The sequence below is a fragment of the Lolium rigidum genome, chromosome 7 (genome assembly GCF_022539505.1).
Source record: "Lolium rigidum isolate FL_2022 chromosome 7, APGP_CSIRO_Lrig_0.1, whole genome shotgun sequence".
Classification (NCBI taxonomy): domain Eukaryota; kingdom Viridiplantae; phylum Streptophyta; class Magnoliopsida; order Poales; family Poaceae; genus Lolium; species Lolium rigidum.
The window spans coordinates 24,560,516-24,583,232 of record NC_061514.1 but is presented as its reverse complement, the minus strand read 5'-3'; the positions used below and the strand labels follow the sequence as shown (position 1 = coordinate 24,583,232).

The following is a 22,717-nucleotide window of genomic DNA, read 5'->3' as shown; positions in this document are numbered from 1 at the left end:
GAGGAGATCGGGCAAGTCAACTCTGCTCTCTGTTAAGTGGTGGAGGAAGAAATGGGGAGACACCTGCCCAAGACCAAACTGCCGGGCTGCTACGACCGACTGATAGGACTCATAACTAGGTTTGATTATTCTGTTTGATGTTCTCATGCCAACAGGAAGGAAGCAGGGACGGATCATGGTGGAATACAATTGCCGGGTGCTGGTGTCATCGGCAAAGCTGTCTAGCCTGAAGGAGACTGGGTTTTCAAAATTTTCAGATTTCGTGTAAGGAAAAAAGAGAGGATTGTCCAGGCCTTGGAAGAAAATGCTGAACCACTTTGATGCTTCCTTGGGGATCAGTTTACTACCCGGAAGGCTATACAAGGCTTGGCCGTAGCTAGTGCATCGGATATGCTTCCCGTTAGCATCTGGAAAGGTGCAAGTGGCCAAAAGTGGGAAGTTTGGGATATGGTTACGGAAATACAGGTGAGCCCATAGCTGAATAAACCACCGGGGACCTCCTGTTTTGACTTGTTTTTGGGAAGATAATTTGACGGACATTAGTTGGAGATATCGATAGACCTCTCCAAGGAACAGTTTGCGATGCCAAGGCTGGGTGCCTACGGCAAGTTCATAGGCCAAGGGAAGATAATTCTTGGTCGGAGCAAGTGAAGGGCCACAGAATATGAAGTGTTCCAACCAAAAATTTAGGAAGGCCGTGTGTTCTTTCTCTGTTACAGGGCCTTTATTTTTCATATGGTGTCGAAGGTAAGCACCCCAGTTTGTGCACTCTGTTTTGGAAGAGAGCTTGAAAGGGACTCTTGGCAGCATAAAAGCAGAGGGGCTGGGGGATGTAACGTCTAGGCCAGTGATCATTACCACATCTAGCGAGTTGGTGTCATGGGGCCGTGGCCAAACATGAGGCGGTTCGAGCATCGGACCGAAGTAGCCGATGGTTTTTAGAAGGTTTTCATGCTTCTCAAGGGGAGACAATGATAAGGACAGAGCATCGGCTATTCCTCACGGTTTCCCATTTGGATTGGTAAGTTTTGGATACTCTACTGTACCAGGAAACCCAATCTTCAGGAGGGTTAGGCCAGGCTCGTAAGCAGTCGGCCCAAGAATTTATATCTAAATTCTGGTTCACGAAGGGGATCCTATGGGCCTCGCAAGAAATCAGATGGGCAGGACTCTCAACAGTACGGGGGCCAAGACAAAGAGAGTTTGGAAGAGAGGGATGCGGAAATAGAATGTCTGATACCAAAAATTGATGGTGGAATCAGGCATTAATTCAGATGTTTGCTATTAGTTCTAACACTATGCTCGGATGGCGAGGGGCAGTTAAAGATTACCTTCAGGCCAGAGACCGTTGCGTTGGCGTTGGACGATTCCGCCATCTGATTCGCTGGCGGAGATGAATCTGCGCGGTTGGGGATCTGGGATTCGCGTTGCCGCGAGTTGAATCTGTTCGATGGGCAATTGGAGGTCTGAGTTTGGTCCTTTAGACGAGGGTCACATGTTACCGTTTGAATTTGGGGAATGTCCGCTTGGACCTGTCTAAATAGGTAACTGAGTCTGGCCTTACTGGCGTTTTATGGTAAAAGGCCGATGCGTTGCTATCGGCTCTTTGTGCGTTGACCTACTTTGACAATCGGAAAAATCAGACATAGAAGCATTCTTCATTGACTAAAAGGGGTTTTTACAATAAGAGCCGATTGCTCACAAAAGGGAGATCTGCTACCTAATGTACTACTACTAGCCCTATTCTAGTAGTCCCTAATCTAGGGGCCGGCGCCATCGATGCCGTCGCTGCCCTCGTCGTCGCCGTCCTCGCTGCCATCGGCGTTGCTGCCGGCGATGTCTTCGTCGCTGCTGCTGAAGCCGTCGGCAGGGGCTTCTTCTTCTTCTTCGTCGTCGTCGTCGTCCTCCGACCCGGCGCGGAAGCGCTTCGCCGGCGGGTATTCATCGGAGGAGGTGTCGTCCTCCGTTTTACCCTCTTCGTCGGAGGAGATGTCCTCGCCCCAGGAGAAAGCGTCATCGTCGCTCTCTTCTTCCAACTCCCCGTCAACGAGGAACTGGAAGTTATCCTCCCCGTCGGTCAAGGATTCGTCATCCTCTGACCTGACGGCAAAATCCCAATCCGCCTCGTCCCACCACAATGGGGCGAGGGCCTCGTACGCCGCTATCGGGTCGTACTCCGGCGTCGGCTCACGGGAGGAGGAGGATTGGGAGGAGAGACCCGAAGAGTAGGAGGCAGAGGAGGAGTCCATGGTTGCAGAGGAGGGGAGTTTCGAATGCTAATGCCGAACAAGAGGATGAGGAAGCAAACTGCTCGGATGAGGTTAAATGAAGGGGATACGAGTGGGAGATGATTCAATGCGGTGGCGGTTTTCGAGGATGCGGTGCCAAAGCTGTCAAATCGTGCGGTACGGAGAAGTTGAGAAGGCAAGGCATCATGATGGAAGGGCGGCGTAGCGGTTACGCTCCGCAACGCGTAACCCGATGAAGGAAAACAGAGTGGTTTTGGAATTATTATTGCCAAAACCAGGGGGCGTGTGTTATCGCCGGATTTTAGCCAAATTAGGAGATGGGCCGTGATTGAGATGGGCTTAGAGGATATGCACATAAAGTGTTTCTGAATCGGCCTCGTGCGAGAGTTTGGGCTAGATTACCCGTATATCTGTATATTATGATAGATCACGTTTCAGTTTAGAATTAAGAGATAGAGTTTGGTTCGTACACAGTTAGGTTTATTCCAAAGATAGAAAGTCTACGGACTATAAATATGTACCTAGGGTTATTGAGAAAGGAGGGCGATCACGTTCACAACAAACACAATCTAGGCGCATCGCCACCCCTTATTTCGAGGGTTTCTTCCGGGTAAGCGTCATGCTGCCCAGATCGCATCTTGCGATCTGGGTAGTATCAGTTTATTCGTTGTTTTGTGTTTCTCGTACTGAAGCCTTGTTGATGGCGAGTAATACCGTTATCATAGATGTTTTGGGGCTAACATCGATACTTTTCAGATATGTTTGCTTAGTTATGCTCCCCCTAAATATCTAGCTGCCTTTGCACCTATCTTAGGTGTAAGGGCAGCATCTTGCTTGGTCTTTATTTAGTAGATCTGATCTGTTATGGTTGTTCCTTGTTCTCCAAGGATTAGTTTAATATCCGCATGGTTAGGCCTTGCAAACGGGTTGAACGATCCGAGTAGTGCGTAAGGTATGGTTTGCCGATCCAAGAGGGGTTGTCCGGGAATCGACTCTGTGTTGGTTTTTAGGCCTCTTCTAGGACTAGTTTTCTGTTATCTTTCGTATCTGCCAGGCTCAACTACGCGTAGGACGTTCCAATTATGCGGTGAAAGCCCTAGACTGTCGTAGATCGATTTAACTTGGTATTGATAAAGCAGGATCCCCATGTTATCGTAGATCCAATACGAACCATGGGTCAATCGGCTCTTTGAGCCGATTCACAGGATAACCTGAGAGCCGATCGAGGCTCAGATTTGATGTTTACGTGTCTGCCATGCAGGAAATTAATTGAAGCAATCCATCACCTTCCTGACCAGGTATAGGTCAGGTGGCACGCCCTCGCAATAGCCAGGACGTGTGCCAGATTTTGCGGGCCGTCGCCCGAGGGACCAGGGCCCACCAGCAGTTCTGGGAGCCTCCCGGCTCTTCGTGTTGCTCGTCGCTGCTCGCCGGTGGATTTTGGCAGGCAACAATACCTTGTGTCCAGTCCTGACACTTCAGAGGTTTTGCTTGATCCTGTTGTAATATCAAGTCTTCTGCTCTGCTTTTGATATGCTATATTTTATCAGCTATAAATTAATCATCCCACTTCCAGTAACGAGCATTGTTGTTTACTTTCTGTTGGTTAGATATTTTCAACGAAGAACCGCCAAAGCCTGAGGCATGTTACATTGGTACCCAATAAAAATTTGATTACGTCATACCAGATATGAGTGACTAATCCAGTCATCCAGATGACTTCAATGCAAATAGGGTAAGGCATTGTTCTTGCACGCCATTTATTCTATCTTATTTCTTGTGGCTTTGATATACAAGATATACAATCGTATGTATCATGTAAATGGGGAATTTTTCCTCTTTCATCTGTATTACAGAAGACACTTTCAGTTTTTTTTTGTTGCTATTTGCTTATGTAGTAGCTGGTTCATGTGCCCATGTTGTCCGGTAGATCGCTAGGACAACATATATGACTATTTATTTTCTAAAGTTCAGTAACCTATGTACCGAAGTCTGATTCGTAGCGGCTATTTGAGAAAAAAGGTAGACCGGCATGTTAATCCTGAAACACAGAAGGGATCGCTGTTCTAAAGTAGGCAAGTTTATTGAGGCATCTGCAATAGCCTAAAATCTTGGGATTTTTTCCCATGCATGTCTTCAGTTCCAGCCCATGAAAGAATAGTTCAATAATTATGCATACAATGTTTGTGTTCAGCTATCTACTTATCTTACATATAGTTCAGCAGGGTGTGCCCACATACCCTGTCAAATATTCTTCAGCCGCACACAAGTTACATGGTACAAGAATTAGCAGTAATTTTCTTAATGAAGTTATTGAGATGAAGCTTCATATAAAAAAAGTGACCCAACTCATTGCCCTTTGCAAAGTATGTTACTTTCCCTCCGCATGCTTGGTCAATTTGGTAGAAACAGTTATGTTCATCTAGGGGATTATTGGTCTGCCTACTTCATGCTATATATCTGCAACTTTTTTTGGTTTTCAAAAGGAAAATTACATATGCTTTTCATGTGCATAGTTAATCGGTAAGATCTAAGATGGACCTGCTCTGATTATGTAGTTCAGGGACTAAAGCTCTACTAACTACAAGCTCTGTTTATGTAGTTCAGGGACTAAAGCTTTGCTAACTACAAGTTGTAGATTTTGTTGCAGCTGAAGCTATGTATCAGTGCATAAAGTGTGCTCAGTTATGTTTTTTTCCTGCAGTTGTAATTAGTTCTTACAAAAGGTATTTGAGCAGGGTAGATGCCGACATTTCTATCTCAATATGTATGTCTCTATCTCAATATGTTTGTGTGCTTTTCGATCGAGGAGAACGAAGCTAGAATGGGTACGCACACTGAACTGATATTATTGTATCATTGTTGGCATGTATAATTAGTGTCTGCCAGTTTACCGATCTAGAGAATGATTTGTGTTTGCTACAGTAAGGTCTTCCAACTTAAGCAAAAAAGGATGTACAATAACATCGACTATTGCTTCAATACTAGAATTATCTTTCACTGTGAAAATTTATCATGTTACCTTTTAGATTTTAAATGCCCTTCTTATCATGTTTTTAGGAACTTGATTGCCATTGCTGGTTTGGTAAATAGACAACAGGGAGATTGTTCCGCTTTTCAGCATTCTACCGGGAACATTTTTACCGTGTGAGGTCACATCGAAGTTACAGATTCCATTCTTCATTATTTCTTCTCTTTTTATTCTGGATGCTCCATATTTCTACAATGTGCTCTCAAATTTTGATTTATTTTTTGTTTGAACTAAATTTTCTCTTCAACCAGAAGAACTATTCTATTAGACTGAAAAATAATCAGATCGCCTCTTTGTTGTACCATCTAAGCTTTACTAACAAGTCTTATTTGAACGGTTCACACACTAATTGAGATGCCATGATTTTAACTGGTTGTTTTGATGGATCTGTTTCATTCCAGTAGTCTTTGTGAAGGGAGTTAGCATACAAGGACATGGGAGACAAATAAAGGCAGCTCGTGTGAAGGCAACTTGTCCGAGTTGTGGCCATGGTGGTGGTGTGCCTCTCTTCCCAGGCTGATTTCAAGAGCACACAAAATCTCTTTTGTATTAGATGCTTCTATTTGACTTACCTGGTGAGAAAACTATGAGCCTTGCGCTGTATATGCAACGCTATGTTTCTTTTCAGATTGATATTTTTATTGGAAGGGTTAATGATTGATGCACGTCCGTTGTTTGTGGCAAGCTTAGAGTCAATGAGCCATCACTTTCCCATCAGACTGTCGGACTGAGTGGTGGTTGGCTTTTAGACGTATGCCGTGTTAGTCGAAGAGGATGGCCTTAGTCTTGGTGTTGTCCATGGTGCTCCTTCTTCCTTAGTGAGCGCGACCTCATTTCCACGGGTGAACCCAGCAGTAATGCCTCTCTTAGCTTATTCACCTCGCTGAAGTTACCACGTACTCTACTTTGCTCCCCTTTAGTTTCATTTAATCTTTCATGTGTATTTTGGTGCATGGTAGACACAAAGCATGAGAAACAAATATCATGTCCTCTATTCCATTCATAATCAACCAATAATTTTTCGTTACGCTACATATGGTGCAATGATCAGCTGATACGAGTATATTGGAATGTTAGCTTTGGAAATGGAATATATAGCATGATCATACATTGAAAACAAGGCTGGAGCACCGCTGCAACTCATGCTCAGCTAATTTAAGCTTGAGTACCCCAAGCTGCAATTCTTCAAATATCTTTGGCATGCTTTGCTGATGAAGTGCCTTTTGCTAGCCCAAATCTGTTTTAAATATTATATGAAAACTCTTTGATTACATGTAGGGAAAATGTGTTAGCACATCAGTGGAATTACACCAAAATAAATTGTAATTCTCAGAGATCTTTTAATTGCTTTTTTAGAGGTCTAGAACTCTAAATAGCAACCTAAAACAGCACCCATGAAGATTTGAAAGAAGTGGTGGAGTTCCACATGTAGGTTATTAATTAAATTAACTGATTAAACATGTTTAATATAATTCCAATATATGTAGGCCGCAGTCTTACATATTAAGCATCATGACTGAAGGTTCATTTAGTATAGTGTTCTAATTATGACTTGGTTTCTTACCATGTTAAATGTAACAAATAAGAGTGGATAATGCTCATCTGAAGCAAACCTTTGTATAAAAATATGTTCATACGATGAGATATCACTGCATATATTGTTGACAAATAATAAATTAATAATCAGAATTAATGGTGGAAATCTGCAACTGCCTATTATTTAGTGACCTGAACATTTTCAGGTTGCACAACTAGAGTTAAATGGAGGGGTATGCTTAAGTAAATATTTTCATATTAATACTTTCTTTTTGAGAGGTTTAGAGTCCCTTATGTAGTGTTTGATGATAGTTGCATTTTTTCTGAAATGTCATATACGTTGCAGACTTTTAGTTGAATCCCCACTGGTTTATTTTCAGTAATCAGTGCATAAATAACAAAAGTTTTGTTTATGTCTGAATATTTTGCTTCCTAATTTGAATTAGTAACTGAATTTGTACTGCTATCCCTGGAAGGGCTCCTTCGTGTGAAGAAGCATCGCCTTCTGGGTCGCGCGACCTCGGCGAGGCGGAGTGGCAGCAGTGATTCAGAGCGGTGGAAGGCGTTGTGGCGCGGTGCCAGCTGCGCGAGAGGTTGGCGGCAACTTTCGGCCCGACCTGGGCTGGACGGGCCATGACCGTACACCCCCCATCCAATATCCTTCCACCCATCCCTCCGCTGGTGGAGGACGCCGTGCATGCGAGCAGGAGCCTATTGTTGTTATGGTCTATAGTCGACGGCACCTCCTTACCAAGTTGTAGTCGCTTGGTGAGGATGATCGTGTATGTGTGTGTCGTGTGTGTTCCTCCTTCTGAAGATTGTATCCCTGATGTCTTCTTCCTGTTCAATGAAATCGAACGCAAAATTTCTTGCGTTTTCTTGAAAGAAAACTAAAAAACATATTACCATTTTCCCACTTAATTTTTATCACCGTTATATAAAATGTAGACCAATACGAATTCTACGGGATCGTGCGCCAAGGCGCACATCTAAATCCAGTGGCGTACAATAAGATTGATTTCCCGGTAGACAGCAACAAATCCCGTTCAATCCCAGGAAAACTGCTAGCGTCGCCTCATGTTTTTGCGCTGGGCGCTTTCCTTCGTTCGGTAAAACTCTGTTTTTTTTTCCAGCGGCCCGAGAGCTAGCCATAACATAAAACGGATCCCTTTTAGCGCCTGAATTAGCGCCTTCCATTGGGCCACACCGCTTAGCCTTATATCTAGCGATAATTAAATTTTGTTTCGCTCCTCCAGCGCCTACATTAGCGACCCGCGTTGTACATGCTCTAATATTCAATTCCAAAAGATAGGTTACATATCTACTGGTCTCCAACTAGTGTTAATTATTAATGTCGTTTAATCAAATGGAAGTAGGACTGATTCTTTAACTTGATTTTGTTTAGAGATCCTGGTGAGGCCTCAACGTATCACCTCATTCTAGCTCTCTCTAGTAGTCTAGTTTATGTGTAGCTTTACAAGCCTATCAATTCATTTATTCAGGATTAGGAACTTATGAATTAATTGAATGCCGACTTAGTATGTACATGTCTTCATGTTTATTATAGTCCATAGATTTTTTGGGCAGTATAAAGCAGAATTATTTGGCTGTTTCTGTTCAGATTTTGTCGATTCCTTTATTCAGGATTTGAATCCATATTCATGGATTTTGTACGGTTCTCAAATTTGGACAGGCAGAAAAGACACTGAAGTTCTGATGTCATACGAAAATTCTTCAGAGCAACATAGTATTAGGTGTGATTTTTGTAGCCTCTAAAATACTGATTTGAGTTGGTGTACATCTGTAAAGTGACAAGCCATTTTCAGGTTTACCACAACAATATTGTGTCTTTGCTTTAACAGGCGACCAAGGTGGAAGTACTGCTAGGTGGTGGCACATGCTGGCAGTGCCAGCACCACGGATAATGCTAGGCATACTACACTCGCAGCTTCGACGGTTGGTGCCATCTGACCTTTGTGACTAGCTATGTGTCTAAGGTTTCATGAATAGTTCATCTTCATGTGCTTTTACATGCTCAGTTTTACTGGTTGTAATTTTCTTGCTGTAAAAAAAACTTGAATAAGTATTTCTGCATCATTTTTAAATTGTTGGCTGCAATGGTTATTTCCAATCTAGTGCTTGTGGGCATGCCTCATGTATGAAAATACCAAATAGAAGGCAAATTATACTGGTTATTTCAAATGCCATTATGCACCAATCAATTCCATAGTGTCTGCTACACCACACTTGGGCTCAAAGCAGAATAAACAAGTAAGATCTAGTTTCCTATCTAATGTGCTGCAGTAGGTACCACAGATACCAGTTTATCAGCGGGAGGTAAAAATAGATGCCTATTTCCGGTTCTTTGCTCCTTTTGTATGTCATGATTTTATTAATATTGTACTGATTTCTTGTAGTATTTAAGCACATTATTTTTAATTGTTGCACATACTGGATGAGTTGATTAGGCTGTAATTTCACTATGGTTGATTTACATTTGGCAAGAACAAGTTAGAGGATTTTTACGGTACCCTGGTACTCCAAAACGATTCGGGGAGTACCAGATGTATCTGACCGTCCGTGGTATAGGACTAGCTTAAATTATATAATTATGGAAGTGGTAAATGAGAAATTAGCATCAATTTTCAGTTTAGCCCAAAAAGAAAAGAAACGGTCGCGTGCGTCCTGCTGTGGCCTGACTCGCGTGTCGCCGCCCCCGCCGCCTGGCGCCGCTCCGTCCCCGTCTCGCTGCCCCGGCCCCCGCCGCCTGGCGCCACGTGCCCCCGTCCCGCCGGCCCGCCCCCCGCCGCCTGTCGCCGCCCACCCCCGTCCCGCCGCCTGGCGCCGTCCCGCCCCCGTCCCCGCCCCCGACCCCCGCCGCCATCTCGCTTCGGACGCCTGGCACCGCCGCCGCCTCTCGCGGCCGACACCTGGCACCGCCGACGCCTCACCTGGCGCCGTCGCCGCCTCTCGCGACGCCGCAGCCTCGCGTCGGCCCTTGCCCCCACTGAATCGCTGCACCGTCTCCAGGCCCTGGTTAGTTGTTGTTATCCTTTGTGAAGTAAAATCTTTACATTAGGTAGTAGACATAGTACATTCTTTGCCCAGATTTTAATTGTTGAACATATACCCTGTTTGTTTGAAGTGGTGAGAAATCTAAGAAAATAGAAACAGATTGGATTGTCTCTGATATCATGTCTCTTGTTAGAAATTATATAACATTTCTCATTCGAATCGTAGCCAATCAGTTGATGATTACTGATGTTATAATTTATGTATACTGATGTTAAATTGGGCAGACATGACATGAAAATGTTGTAAGTATGATGTTTCATAATGGCAGGTGTGTATGATGGATGCTAATGACGATACAGAGGCAAGAGAAGAATATATGATGATGGTCAATCAGATATTTGATAGCGAAGAACAAGGTTACGAGCACTACAACCGATATGCGAAAGAGAAAGGGTTCAGTGTCAGATTGGATGAGAAAGAGTATGTGGCTGGGACCCAAGAAGTTAAAGGAAGGCGTTTTGTCTGTTCTAGAGAAGGGTACCGTTTGCAGAAGTACTTTGAAGCAACTGAGCAAAAGAGGGAGCCTCGAGCGCTGACTCGTTGTGGATGTAAAGCTATGCTTGAGATTCACCGTTTAGCTGGTACGGATCAGTGGTTTGTCAAGAATTTTGTTGATGATCATACTCATCCACTAGCTGACCCAGAACATGTTGTTTTTATGCGGTCTCATCGTCGGATGACCGACGCCCAAAAAGCTGATGCGGTTGAATTTGGAATAGGTGGCCTTCGTACGTGCGAAATATATGACGTGATGGTGACTCAGAGCGGTGGTTTTGACAAGTTGGGATTTGTTTCCAGAGACATGTACAATTTCTTCGCCAGGTACAAGAAGAAAAGAATTTTAGGCATGGATGCTGAATTTGTGTTGAACCACATGAAAGCGCAGGTCGAACGAGATGCTGAGTTTTTCTTCAAACACACTACGGATGACGACGGACATCTTAGAAATTTATTCTGGGCAGATACACAATCTCAAATAGATTATGATGCATTTGGTGATGTGGTTGTTTTTGACAGCACATATCGGGTGAACCGGTACAATCTACCTTTTGTTCCATTTATCGGTTTGAATCATCATCGAAGTACAGTTGTTTTTGGGGTTGGTATTATTTCAGATGAGACTGTGGGGTCATATGAGTGGCTACTTCATACCTTCCTGGAGGCGATGAGCTATAAACACCCAATATCTGTGATCACTGATGGAGACTCCGCTATGAGGAAAGCAATTAAGAAAGTTTTGACGACGACAGACCATCGGCTATGCAGCTGGCATATTGAGCAGAACATGATACGTCACCTGCGTAATCCCATGCTTGATGACTTCAGAAAACTCGTGTACGTGCGAATGGGGAGTTATGAATTTGAGAGATGTTGGGCTGAGTTTAAGGAGAAATATAATACGAAGAAACAGAAAGCATGGATGACCAGAATGTACAAACTTAGGAAGAAGTGGGCAGGGGCTTATACTAAGGGAAGGTATTTCTTGGGCATGCAAAGCAACCAGCGTAGTGAGAGTCTGAACTCTAGGCTCCATACTCATCTAGACCGGAAAATGACGGTTGTTGATATGGTTGAGCATAGTGAGCACTTTATGTCACGCACTCGAAGGAACGAGGCTGAGCTGGACGCGAAGTGTTCACAATCAGTTCCTTTTACTAGAATAAATGCTCACCCTTTAGAGAAGAGTGCTTCATGTATTTATACACCACAGATGTTCAAGAGGGTAAGAGATTGTATATGGCGATCATGTGCATGGGAGATTGAAGAGCAGACAGAAGTAGATGGATTTGTCCGGTATTTAGTATCCTTAAAAGATGGAGAAGAAGGGGGGAGAAGATGTACGCTCTTTGTAGATTGTTCTTTCGATGGTTCTTCGGTACAAGGTGTCATTTGTGGTTGCCGCAAGATGGAGTGCGAAGCAATTCCATGTGCACACATATTTGCTGTTCTGGATCATCTAGATGTAGAAACCATTCCTAGATGCTGTGTTAGTAAGAGGTGGACAATGGAAGCCAAGGCTGCATTTGTGTCGGTGAGAAATGCCAATACGCATGTGTGGTCAGCAGAGATGAGTCGTTACCGGGATCTTCGAAACAAGGCTAATGCTACACTATTCAAAGCTGCAAAGAGCACAGAGCGTTCACAGCAGGTTATGGATTTGCTACAAAATATTCTGGATGAGCCCGTTGAGAATGCAGCGAACACCGAGGAGACATCATTTGGCCCTATACCGGCCCACTATTCTGCTTCTACACGTGCCACTGGGGAGAGAGTACTTGATCCAAAAGTAATTGTTCCGAAAGGTGCTCCATCTAAGAAGAGAATGAAGCCAGTTCATGAGAAAGTATGGGAGTCCAGAAAGCGCAACAGGAGAGCTAGGAAATGCAGTGAATGTGGCAGTCTGAACCATGACATTCGGAAATGTCCTGATCTCGGGTAATTGTTAATTAAATTTTATGTTATTGTACAACTATTTGGTTTTAATTCAGGTAGTGGAATCTTATGTCACATTCGCCATCTTATATATATTCATTGTTCATTACAGGAGAGATTGATCTAGAAGACTATAAGAGAGGTTCTGTCCATTTACACATACATACGTGAAATGTCTATCTGCGGTTCTGTTTGGGTGCACATGACTGAGAATTCGAGGCGGAAGCAAAGAATAGTACGGAGACATGAAGTTTGGTTTCAGTTTCTATTTCATGTATTCGCCGATACCTGAAGTTTTGTTTTGTTGTCGTATATGTACTGGGCCGTTAAATTTGGTTACATTTTGTAGCATCCTACAAGGAATTGATTTGTTTTGTAGACAGTACGGGTGGTGTGGTACTGCGACTAGTTCAAAATATTGAGTGCAATTGACCTTGTTGGTCTGTTGGTATTGAAACAAGCGATTTGAGATGAATTCTTTGTACATCAATTACTTGCAGAACGATAGCCGGGCCACCGTACGTCCGGCCGGATGATCGAAGGATTAGTAGATACAGAATGATCGAGAGTGGTGTCTGTGTGTACGGATGGCCAAGAGTGGTGTCGGTGTCTACATATGACCGAGAGTGGCGTCGGTGTCTACATATGACCGAGAGTGGTGTCGGTGTGTACGGATGATCGAGAGTGGTGTCGGTGTCTACATATGACCGAGAGTGGTGTCGGTGTCTACATATGACCGAGAGTGCTGTCGTCGTTCATCCAGATGACCGAGAGTGGCGTCGGTGTGTACATATGACCGAGAGTGGCGTCGGTGTGTACATATGACCGAGAGTGGTGTCGGTGTGTACGGATGACCGAGAGTGGTGTCGGTGTCTACATATGATCGAGAGTGGTGTCGGTGTCTACATATGACCGAGAGTGGTGTCGGTGTGTACATATGATCGAGAGTGGTGTCGGTGTCTACATATGACCGAGAGTGGTGTCGGTGTGTACGGATGACCGAGAGTGGTGTCGGTGTCTACATATGACCGAGAGTGGCGTCGGTGTGTACATATGACCGAGAGTGGCGTCGGTGTCTACATATGACCGAGAGTGGTGTCGGTGTGTACGGATGATCGAGGGTGGTGTCGGTGTCTACATATGACCGAGGGTGGCGTCGGTGTCTACATATGACCGAGAGTGGTGTCGGTGTGTACGGATGACCGAGAGTGGCATCGGTGTCTACATATGATCGAGAGTGGCATCGGTGTCTACATATGATCGAGAGTGGCATCGGTGTCTACATATGATCGAGAGTGGCATCGGTGTCTACATATGATCGAGAGTGGCATCTTCAACTTCGTATGTTTGCTGGCGTGCCTTCTATCAGGATCAATCTTCTTCTAAATCTATCAAGAGCAAATCGAAAATTGCTCAGGTTTCTTCACCATCGAAGGCTTCCGGTGATAAAAGCATTGATCCAGTGAAAAGCAAAAAGGAGACACGACAAGATAGGGTACATATCTTCGATTCCAGAATTACCTAACAATATCGAACCATACTCAGCCTGCTAATGACTCCATTAATAATATACAGGAAACACAGGTCTGCTGTCAAACAGCATTGTACGAGTTAATTTATGTAATCTTGACAGCGGAAGAGGGAGGCAATTGCAAAAACCCCTCTTGCAGGATTGTTAAGTCTAGGAAACGTTCGAATTCGTCGCAAGTTCTGCAAGAAAGTAGCTGATACTTACGACACAGAGTGGCATGGATTCGTCTTCAATGGTAGAATTCTGCATATTCACTTGGAAGATGTCGCCAATATACTGGGCCTGCCATGGGAAGGAGGGGAACCCAATTTAGAAGATATTAATCCAAAAGATGATACTGAAAGAGCCAGGGCTAGGAAAAAGGAAGAACTGTACCAACTATACAAAGATGGAGCTGGGTCAGCAATTACTTACGCTGGCTTGGTGAGACAGATAAAACAGGAAAAAGGTTCAACAGATGAACACTTCATAAGAAGGTTCACGTTGTGCGCTATATGTCGCCTGCTATGCCCTACCTCCAAATACACAGTCAGTGCAAAATACCTTTGGCTAATGGTGGAGTTGGAAGATATGGACAAGGTGAATTGGTCGAGACTAACACTGGATTTTCTTATGGATGGTATAAAAGAGTACCGGACCAGAGGAAGAGTAAACCTATATGGTAACCTACCTCTGCTACAGGTAATTGTAAAATAACACATCTTTTTATTTATTTGTAAAATAACACATCTTTTCATTTATTTGTGTGGCAAATTATAGAAGACCAGATTTTCTTATGCTCGTACTTAATAGTATTTGTTTGTTTGTGTCACAGGTTTGGTACTGGGAGAAGTTCTATGTGACCTTACCTAAGCACGGTGTAGATATAGATTATTCTCGCCGTGAGAAGCCGTTGATTCAGTTTTGGGATGAGCCGAAGGTCGTAAAGAGACAAACAGTCAAATTTGGAGAAGGGGATGTATGTACAGTTTTGTTCAAAGTCATTTACAGTTTCTTTACTGCCAGGAAATAACAAATTTTTTTCTGTATGTGAACAGATTATCGACCACCTGATGAGCGAAGTAGAATATGTAATGCACAGACCAACCCGTGCTAGACCTGAAGTATGCACAGATTAACACATCTTTTTATGTCCACTGCATTGCAAAAAATGTTTCTCACTATGGTGATATTTCTTTGCAGGATAAAACAACAACCAATCAGATACTACTTCGGTTACAAATTATGGATAACAACTTAACAAAGAAAGCACACAATGACGAGTTCGTCTTTTTCAGGCCTTTAAAAGATGGTCTGACAGACACTCAAGTTGTGATGAAAGAAATATTAAAAAACCAACGGCGTATAATGATGGCTTTGGAGGTAAAATCCTATTACACATTATTGCACGTTACTACATTGCCTACTACATGAGCCGTCAGGCATCACATATTCTCCATGCAGGATAACGGGTTCATTTTGCAAGAAAATTCAGATGAAGAAGTTAAGGTATAGTTAAGGTTAAATTTTGCTTACTTCAAACTTATGCAACATTTACAAACTGATTCTTTCCTGGTGCAGAAGTCCAACTGCAGGGTGGGAGACAAGTGCACATGGCACAAGGGACCTAACGCAGCAAATCTCGATGACGACACGGATGCATCTACTGATGATGATATCAACTCTACCGACGAAGGAGAGAACACAATCGCAAAGAGACTAAGAGGACCTTCGAGCAGGAAGCCAAAATCAGCTTACAATAAAGAAGATGCATCCTTTGTGTATTATGAACACGACAAGCAGCAACGTCAAAAGAAGAAGGACACAGACGGTAATTTGTATCGAATCTACTTAAAACTGTTTTCAAGAAAACTGCACTATGTTACAACTATTTGTGCTTGTACGAAATGCAGAAAGTAGGGACAAAACAATTGCATGGGTAAACAGCAAAAGAGATTGCACAAAATTGATCCACCTAGATGATGTCACTCTAAACAAAAAGGATCTACAATGCCTAACAGCTGATCTTCCAGATGGTCCGGCAAGATATGTGGATTGCTTGGTAAATGCTTCATTTTAAAATTTCTTCATCTCGATTTATACTATAATATAAGAATCTCATCTATAATTTTGTTTAATTCAATGCTAGATACTTGATGCGGCCATCCATCTTCACCGCTCTTTTAAAGGAATATTGGAAACAAGGGATGGCAAACGCGTCCTCGTTGAGTTCACACATGTTGCTCGCAAATATGCAAGCGACATATCAAACAAATATATACAGAGGGGGGTATCTGAAATGGAGAAATTGCGTTGGGTGACTAAAGTACTTCCATATCTTAAGCATGACATGGTACGTAACTAAAATTCATACGTACTCAAATACCAATTATTTTGTCCTAAATCTTACATCTATGGCAATGCAGATTTTCTTAGCCTTGAACCGTGGACTACACTGGTACGTAGCAGTAATAATTCCAGAGGAAAGAGATATCCAGATTCTCAACTCAATTCCATCTATGGAACCAGGCGATGAACTCCAACAAACGGTCAGATTACACTCTATCATCTGGATAATAATTGTTTTTTGTTATATTAATTATTGACTCGAACATACACTTTCAGCTAGAAGGTATAGCTGCGTATTTAAGGATGGCAGAAGAAACTCTCAAAGAAGTTTCTAAATCACACAAGTGGCCAGACTACGATGTGCACCTTTGGAGTAGAACTACTATTAAGAATCTGCCAAAGCAGAAAGATCAGTACGTACATTCGTCACCACATTGTGATCTAGTTTAATAACCTGAACAAATGCAGTCCTGATGAACTTTTCCTAATTCTTGCAGAAGCTCCTGTGGTCTGTTTGTGCTCTTGTTCATACAGTACTGGACAGGGAAAAAACTTTCCAAAAAATTTACACAGGTTTGCAATAATTAGTATATTCACTTACAAATTTTGTCCATGATTTCATTTTAACTTGCACCATTCATTCGTATGCAGAAAGATGTAGACATTTATAGGAAGCAACTACCATGCGACATGCTCTACAGCGGGAAGAACAAGATCGACGTAAGAAAGATGTCAAAAAAACCAGACGCAGACGCAGTGCCTGCTCGACGATCGTCTCGCAGAAAAAGAAAGAGGACAGAAGATGTTCCTGGGACTTTGAGTGGTGAAGATTAGCAAACCAGTTTGCTACAAACATTTGTCCTCATAGGCCATACAAATTAGTTCGTGATTAAATTTTATGCAATAAGCTTAGCTATGTAACACTCCAGTTGAATTGTTTTACGGCATTAAGTTCAAGATGTGGTTTAAGAGTGAGCTTTTATTTGCATCTCTTTTAAGTATCTATGCACTATGTTCAGATTGCCCATTTATCATGGTCAAGGGATTGCATAGCTAACATAACATATGCTACGCATACCCATAATAAACCTTCAAACTTACTCCGTTGCTCCTATAAAATGTTGAATGATTAAAACCACAAACTCAGTGGTCACCATTTGCAATGCTGCTCATTATTTCTTCACAGTACTTTATGTCCCACTTTAATCCGGGATGTATATCACATGCTACGAGTGGTCCCCTTGGTACATTTTTTGAAATCAATTTGAAATAGGTTAAGACCATTTAAGAAATGGCGCAAAATCAAATATTTGCAAATCCAAACGCGATGGAATAGTATTCATCACATCTTTATCTTGATTCATCAGTGCATACTTATATATGCACGTGATCATTAGTTGTAAAGAAGGCAGCAAGTGATAATCTATTGGTAATTCAAAGTTGCACCCAGGTAAACTGTAATATGATGGATGCTAGGAAATCAAGTGTTCTGTGTGTTTGATTTTGATCATGTTAGGGAATAGCAAATAACCTGCATTGATCTCGTTCATTGCTCACTTGACATGCTCATCTGGATCAATGTCAACGATGAGTGTCTGCACGATCTCAAAGCCATATGCTGACATAGCCTTCTCAAGCTCATCCTCCACAGCCTTTGCAATGTCATTCTTCTGCTCAAAAGCATCATCCAGGAGGAGCTTTGGAACACTTGCATTGATCACTGCACATATCAATCAAATCCAGCAAATTAGTCCATACATGATAACATGAAGGATGAGATACAAATAGCTGAGTTGTAAAGCTGCATCGGTGATGATATGAATATTAACAGGAACTGCTGGAGACTAGCAAGTTGCAACTGAAACAGGATATAGAAATCTTCACTTGTTTAAGAATTCTTACCATCAAAAACATAAGCCTAGATCTGGGACCTTGTGTTGGTCAATTTGTAGAATGCATCACTTTCTTTGCTCACATTGGATTGGGAAGCACGTTCGGCGCCAGGTCCAAGGAGCCGGCGTCACGTCCAGGGAGCCGGCGCTACGTCCGCTCGTACCTTTGCTCCACTTCGCCGCCCACATACCCGAGGGTTGGACGCCACGGCCGCGCCGTCCGTAGCTTCGTCGGAGGCCTGGATGCCATGACCGGGCGGGGCGTCGCCCGGGAATTCCATGGTGACACGCCCACGGGTCGGCGCACCTGGAGGCAGCACGCTTCCCCTGGGCAGCTCGACGAAGGAGAGCTCCGGCCGGCCGGTCGCTGAACGGATCGACGGAGATCGCTCCCCAGGTCGGGTCGACCCACCAGAGGCGACCGCGGAACGCGAGCACCTCGTAGTCGCGCGGAAGGGAGTCGACACGGCGAGACCGCCACGGTCTCCCACTTGCCCTTCTCCGAGAGGAACCGGAGCATTAGGTCCCCCTCCGGCAGCTCGGCGACGGCGACCCTGTCAGGCGGCCCGTGCCGGCGGTCGGCCTGGGTGACGAGGCCCATGTGGACGTCGAAGAGCGGGCCCGCGTCGCCGTTGAGCCTGGCCACACGGGGCGGGAGGCGGGACATCTGATTGGTGACGGGGTTGAGGACGAAGCGCCTGACGTTGGGGACGTGCTCGGGGTCGAAGCCGTCGGGGGATACACGCGGCGGCGCGCCGCTCAATGGGGGCCGGGGCCGGGGCCGCGGAAACGTCGGAGTAGACGGCGCGAGGCGAGGCGACGCGGCGACGGGCGGCGGCGCAGTGGGCAGCGGGGATTCGGAATCGACGAACCGGCGACGCAGTGGGGGGCACGAGGGCGAAAACGACCGACGCGCCGACGTACTGGGGACGGTGCGGCATCGGCGACGCCAGCTCCACGCGACGACCGCGCGATGCCTCACCATCCGCCCATCGGCGGCTGCTCCGTTCGCCCCGACGCCGCCAGTAAAATCGCCTAGGGTTCGCCCCACGGGCCAGGACTGGTTCACACCAACTGAATACAAAATAAATATGCAAAAACACCCTCACACAAACAAAGATACATGTCAATACCCCTACCATGACGAACCTACTAGTATTAAAATTATGTTTTGACCCTCGAGCGGAGGTACTCCCAGAGTTTTCCCTCAAAAATTGACTAGTACTCTAGGCCCTGGAGGTGGAGTACGGGCGGGCGTTAGCCGCCCGATCGGCAGAATTGGATGGCCTCAGTTTATTTGGGGGTACTGTAAAAGTCCTCAGTAGTTATGTCTTCATATGTTTTGGCTTTGTTATTCCGTAGATGCCAATGAAGTACTGACTAGCTATTTAGCTTCACATTTACAAAATAAAGATATGTTTGTTCACGTTCTACATGCCGCCAAGGAATAATTTCTTATCCATCATGGAATGAATCATCAATTTTTTTTTCTTGTCATATTATTCATTTGTTGCTAACAGATACATTTGGAACATATTACTAAGAGAATAGTCTTTATTTTATCATTCTCTACTTTTTGATGGAGCTTACAGATTTAACATCCACTGGCATATTTTTGGAACAAACTTGCAACAAGAAAGTTCATGATGGTGATGACAGATTCGAGTTGAAGAAAGTGATTGAAGGGCTGGATATTATTGTGTGTCATCCCCAACAAGGTGCAGATGAGGTGGCCTTTAGCACAGTGCTATCTAGTAGGATGAAATCTTTAGCACAGTGCTGTCTAGTAGGATGAAATAATCAAAACGTTGTGCCTCAGAATTAATGTAACCAAATAAATTACACCGATTCATGCACTAACTGCATATTTGAAGGTGAATTACTTTATTTTTTATAGGCATGCAGGCCATGCTGTTATTTATTCTAGGCTCACATGAGCCTATGTTTGTATTTCTTGCAGACACACGCATATTTATTATACATACCCTTGAATCAATGGCAAAAGAGTTCTTTGGACTTGTTGGGAGAGAAAAAGATTATAGTCACAGAGGAATGCAAATAAGTTATGTTTATACGGTGACGGCTTGCCGCTGAACTCAGCCAGCTTCATCGTCCCATAATGCATCCTCCTATGACCCTCAATATGCACATGTGGAATATGGATGTCGTGTGAAAAATAATAACAATATAAATTCACACATGAATTATTTATTCTATCGATATATAACTACCATACGGAAGTATATAACATACTTTATTGGTTTGAGTATGTTCGTACACTATATCTAAGATACTCCATACCAACTTTGGTGAAAAAAAAATTAAATACACCCATAGTTTGCACTATATATACAAAATACATGCATATTTATACGTAAATAAATAGTGTACGTAAAAAAATATACATACTACCTACAAAGTAGTATGTATACTACCAAAATATTCTTATATACTTCATACTACATGTATATACTTTTCGGTATGATAGATACTACCTAGATTGTGTGAAACACACGTGAGAGTAACTACACCCGGGTGTAGCATGAATATTATTCTGCACCCCGCCAGATACGTCCGTTACGCGGAACCAGACCACGCGAGGGCGCTCGTTATCCCACGAGAAAAACTACCTACGTAAGAAAGCTACCTCAAGTCCTCAAGGGTAAGAAAACTGCATGCCCGCCCATGGGCCTCAATGCCTTTTCGTTTTAAATTGCCGAGTCAAAGGAAATAACTTATGCTGCCAACGTAAGATGACTACGCCTGACGTAAGAATTTGGCAGACTGCAGATTACACCAACATAACGAGTATAGCATGTTCCTTTCTCCAGGCCTAACATAAGATTTTTAGCTGATTGCATCGATCGATTACACCAACATAAAGAGTAAGCCGGGTTACATGATATAAGACTTTGCAACGTAAGATTGGACATCACTTTGCAACGTAAGATTGACTAGGACATCCCAACGGGCACGTTTCCTAGTTGAATTGAAATTTAAAAAGAGAACCCAACTGCACTGCTCTTAGTGTCCTAGTATATGCTGCCGTGTCTTGTCCCACGCTGGCTTCATTGAATGAAAAATAGGGAGATGCTACGAAAATTCAATTCCTTCAAGCAAGCTTTCCTTCCCGGTCGATCGGTCAGAAACTCAGAAGACAACAACACGGTTATTGGAGTAATAGTACTGAGCATATTCTCGCCCTCTCTGTTAAGCCGACAGTAGTAGCGTGCGGAGTTGCACATAGAGTGTGCCCAGCTACCTACTACTACCTATGTAGCGATCAATCGGTAGATAGAACAAGATTGAGGACGGATTCGATAATTGCCAGCCTCCGATCTGAGCGCTAGCTCTCGATGGGCAGCTCGCTATCGGCTATATATCGAATTGATAGCTTGAATCAGTAGCTAGGTTAGCCACGTTGTACTGTACTTACGTGGGTCGATGGATCGTGCCGTCAGTGGAGCCAGCTAAACGGTCTCGGTCTGTCTCTGTGTGTGGCCGGTGTGTCTCCGGCCGGCCACTGAATCAACTTGGACACATATCTCTAGCTAGTACATAAATCCGTGGATCAAAGCAAACGATCCGTGTTCCACAGTCCCGAGCGCCCAGCCATGGCTAGGAACACTCCCATTCTCTTGGCCACATTAATCGCGGTGCTTGCGTCGTCCGGCATCGCATATGGAGGACCAGGAGCGGCCGGGCACCGCACCCGCGGCCACGGCCACGGCCACGGCGGCGGCCATGGAGGACCAGCAGCGGCCGGGCACCGCACCCGCGGCCACGGCGGCGTTCTACAGAAGACTGTCGCGGAGCTGAGGCCGGACGTCATCGTCAGTAAGCGCGGCGGCGGGGCCAACGTCGTCTCCACAATCGGCCAAGCCTTGATCCGGTCGACTGGGCCGAGAGAAGCTCGTCCCTACTTCGTCATATACGTTTCTCAGGGCACATACGAAGAGCACGTGGTAGTCACCGCCGGCAACGTTGTGCTTATCGGCGACGGGATGGGCAGGACAATTATCACCGGAAACAGGTCAAAAAGGACCGGCCACAACACGGAGCAGTCGGCCACTGTCAGTAAGCATCGACGATCCCATAACCTTATTTAAGCTCCATCTTTTCCTTGTACGTACTAGTGCTTGCTAGTGATAGATCCCATAACCGTCCTTATGTGTATACTGGATAATGCATGCATGCGCGTCTCACTGATCTGCAAGTCCTCTTAATTTAATTTCTAAATCGCATGTTATGCATCCATCACTCTGCATGTTCTTGATCTTATTAATTTCAAAGTAGCCACAGATCTGCATGTTCTTGATCTTATTAATTTCAAAGTAGCCACAGATCTGCATGTTCTTGATCTTATTAATTTCAAAGTAGCCACAGATCTGCATGTCCTCTTAATAATTACAATCTAGTTACTGGCTGCATCTATCACTATGTACTACTACTAGTGTAGTACTAGTAGTCAAGTAGGCGTATTTTGTTGTACAAGTAGTACTAGTCCCTTGCTGCTAGCTAGCTACTACTAGTACGTACGTAGTCGATACATGCATGGCTGGCTGTTGTTGCTGCTATACTTAATTAATTAATTATGTTTTTTTTTTCTTCCTCCTGGCCTGCCCTTGCAGCCGTTATTGCC

The 22,717-nt window shown here is 44.1% G+C and overlaps 2 protein-coding genes and 1 long non-coding RNA gene across 3 annotated transcripts; 2 read left to right on the top strand and 1 right to left on the bottom strand.

Annotated features, from left to right (window-relative positions):
• Positions 1-7,449: 7,449 nt before the first annotated feature.
• Positions 7,450-12,799, top strand: LOC124671045 (protein FAR1-RELATED SEQUENCE 5-like). Its single transcript, XM_047207481.1, has 4 exons — positions 7,450-7,455; positions 9,466-9,852; positions 10,160-12,327; positions 12,437-12,799. Exons 1-4 carry the CDS (start codon positions 7,450-7,452, stop codon positions 12,444-12,446), a joined length of 2,571 nt encoding a protein of 856 aa, XP_047063437.1. The 3' UTR covers positions 12,447-12,799.
• Positions 12,800-13,824: 1,025 nt separating this feature from the next.
• LOC124674863 lies at positions 13,825-18,208 on the bottom strand. Its single transcript, XR_006993089.1, has 3 exons — positions 18,086-18,208; positions 17,715-17,903; positions 13,825-14,137 (listed from the first exon to the last, which is right to left on the bottom strand). It is a non-coding gene; the product is annotated as an uncharacterized LOC124674863 (long non-coding RNA).
• LOC124674861 (ubiquitin-like-specific protease ESD4) lies at positions 15,984-17,154 on the top strand. Its single transcript, XM_047210916.1, has 5 exons — positions 15,984-16,187; positions 16,261-16,383; positions 16,460-16,596; positions 16,681-16,756; positions 16,835-17,154. The coding sequence occupies exons 1-5, from the start codon at positions 16,134-16,136 to the stop codon at positions 17,015-17,017; spliced, it is 573 nt and encodes a 190-aa protein (XP_047066872.1). The 5' UTR covers positions 15,984-16,133; the 3' UTR covers positions 17,018-17,154.
• Positions 18,209-22,717: the final 4,509 nt, after the last annotated feature.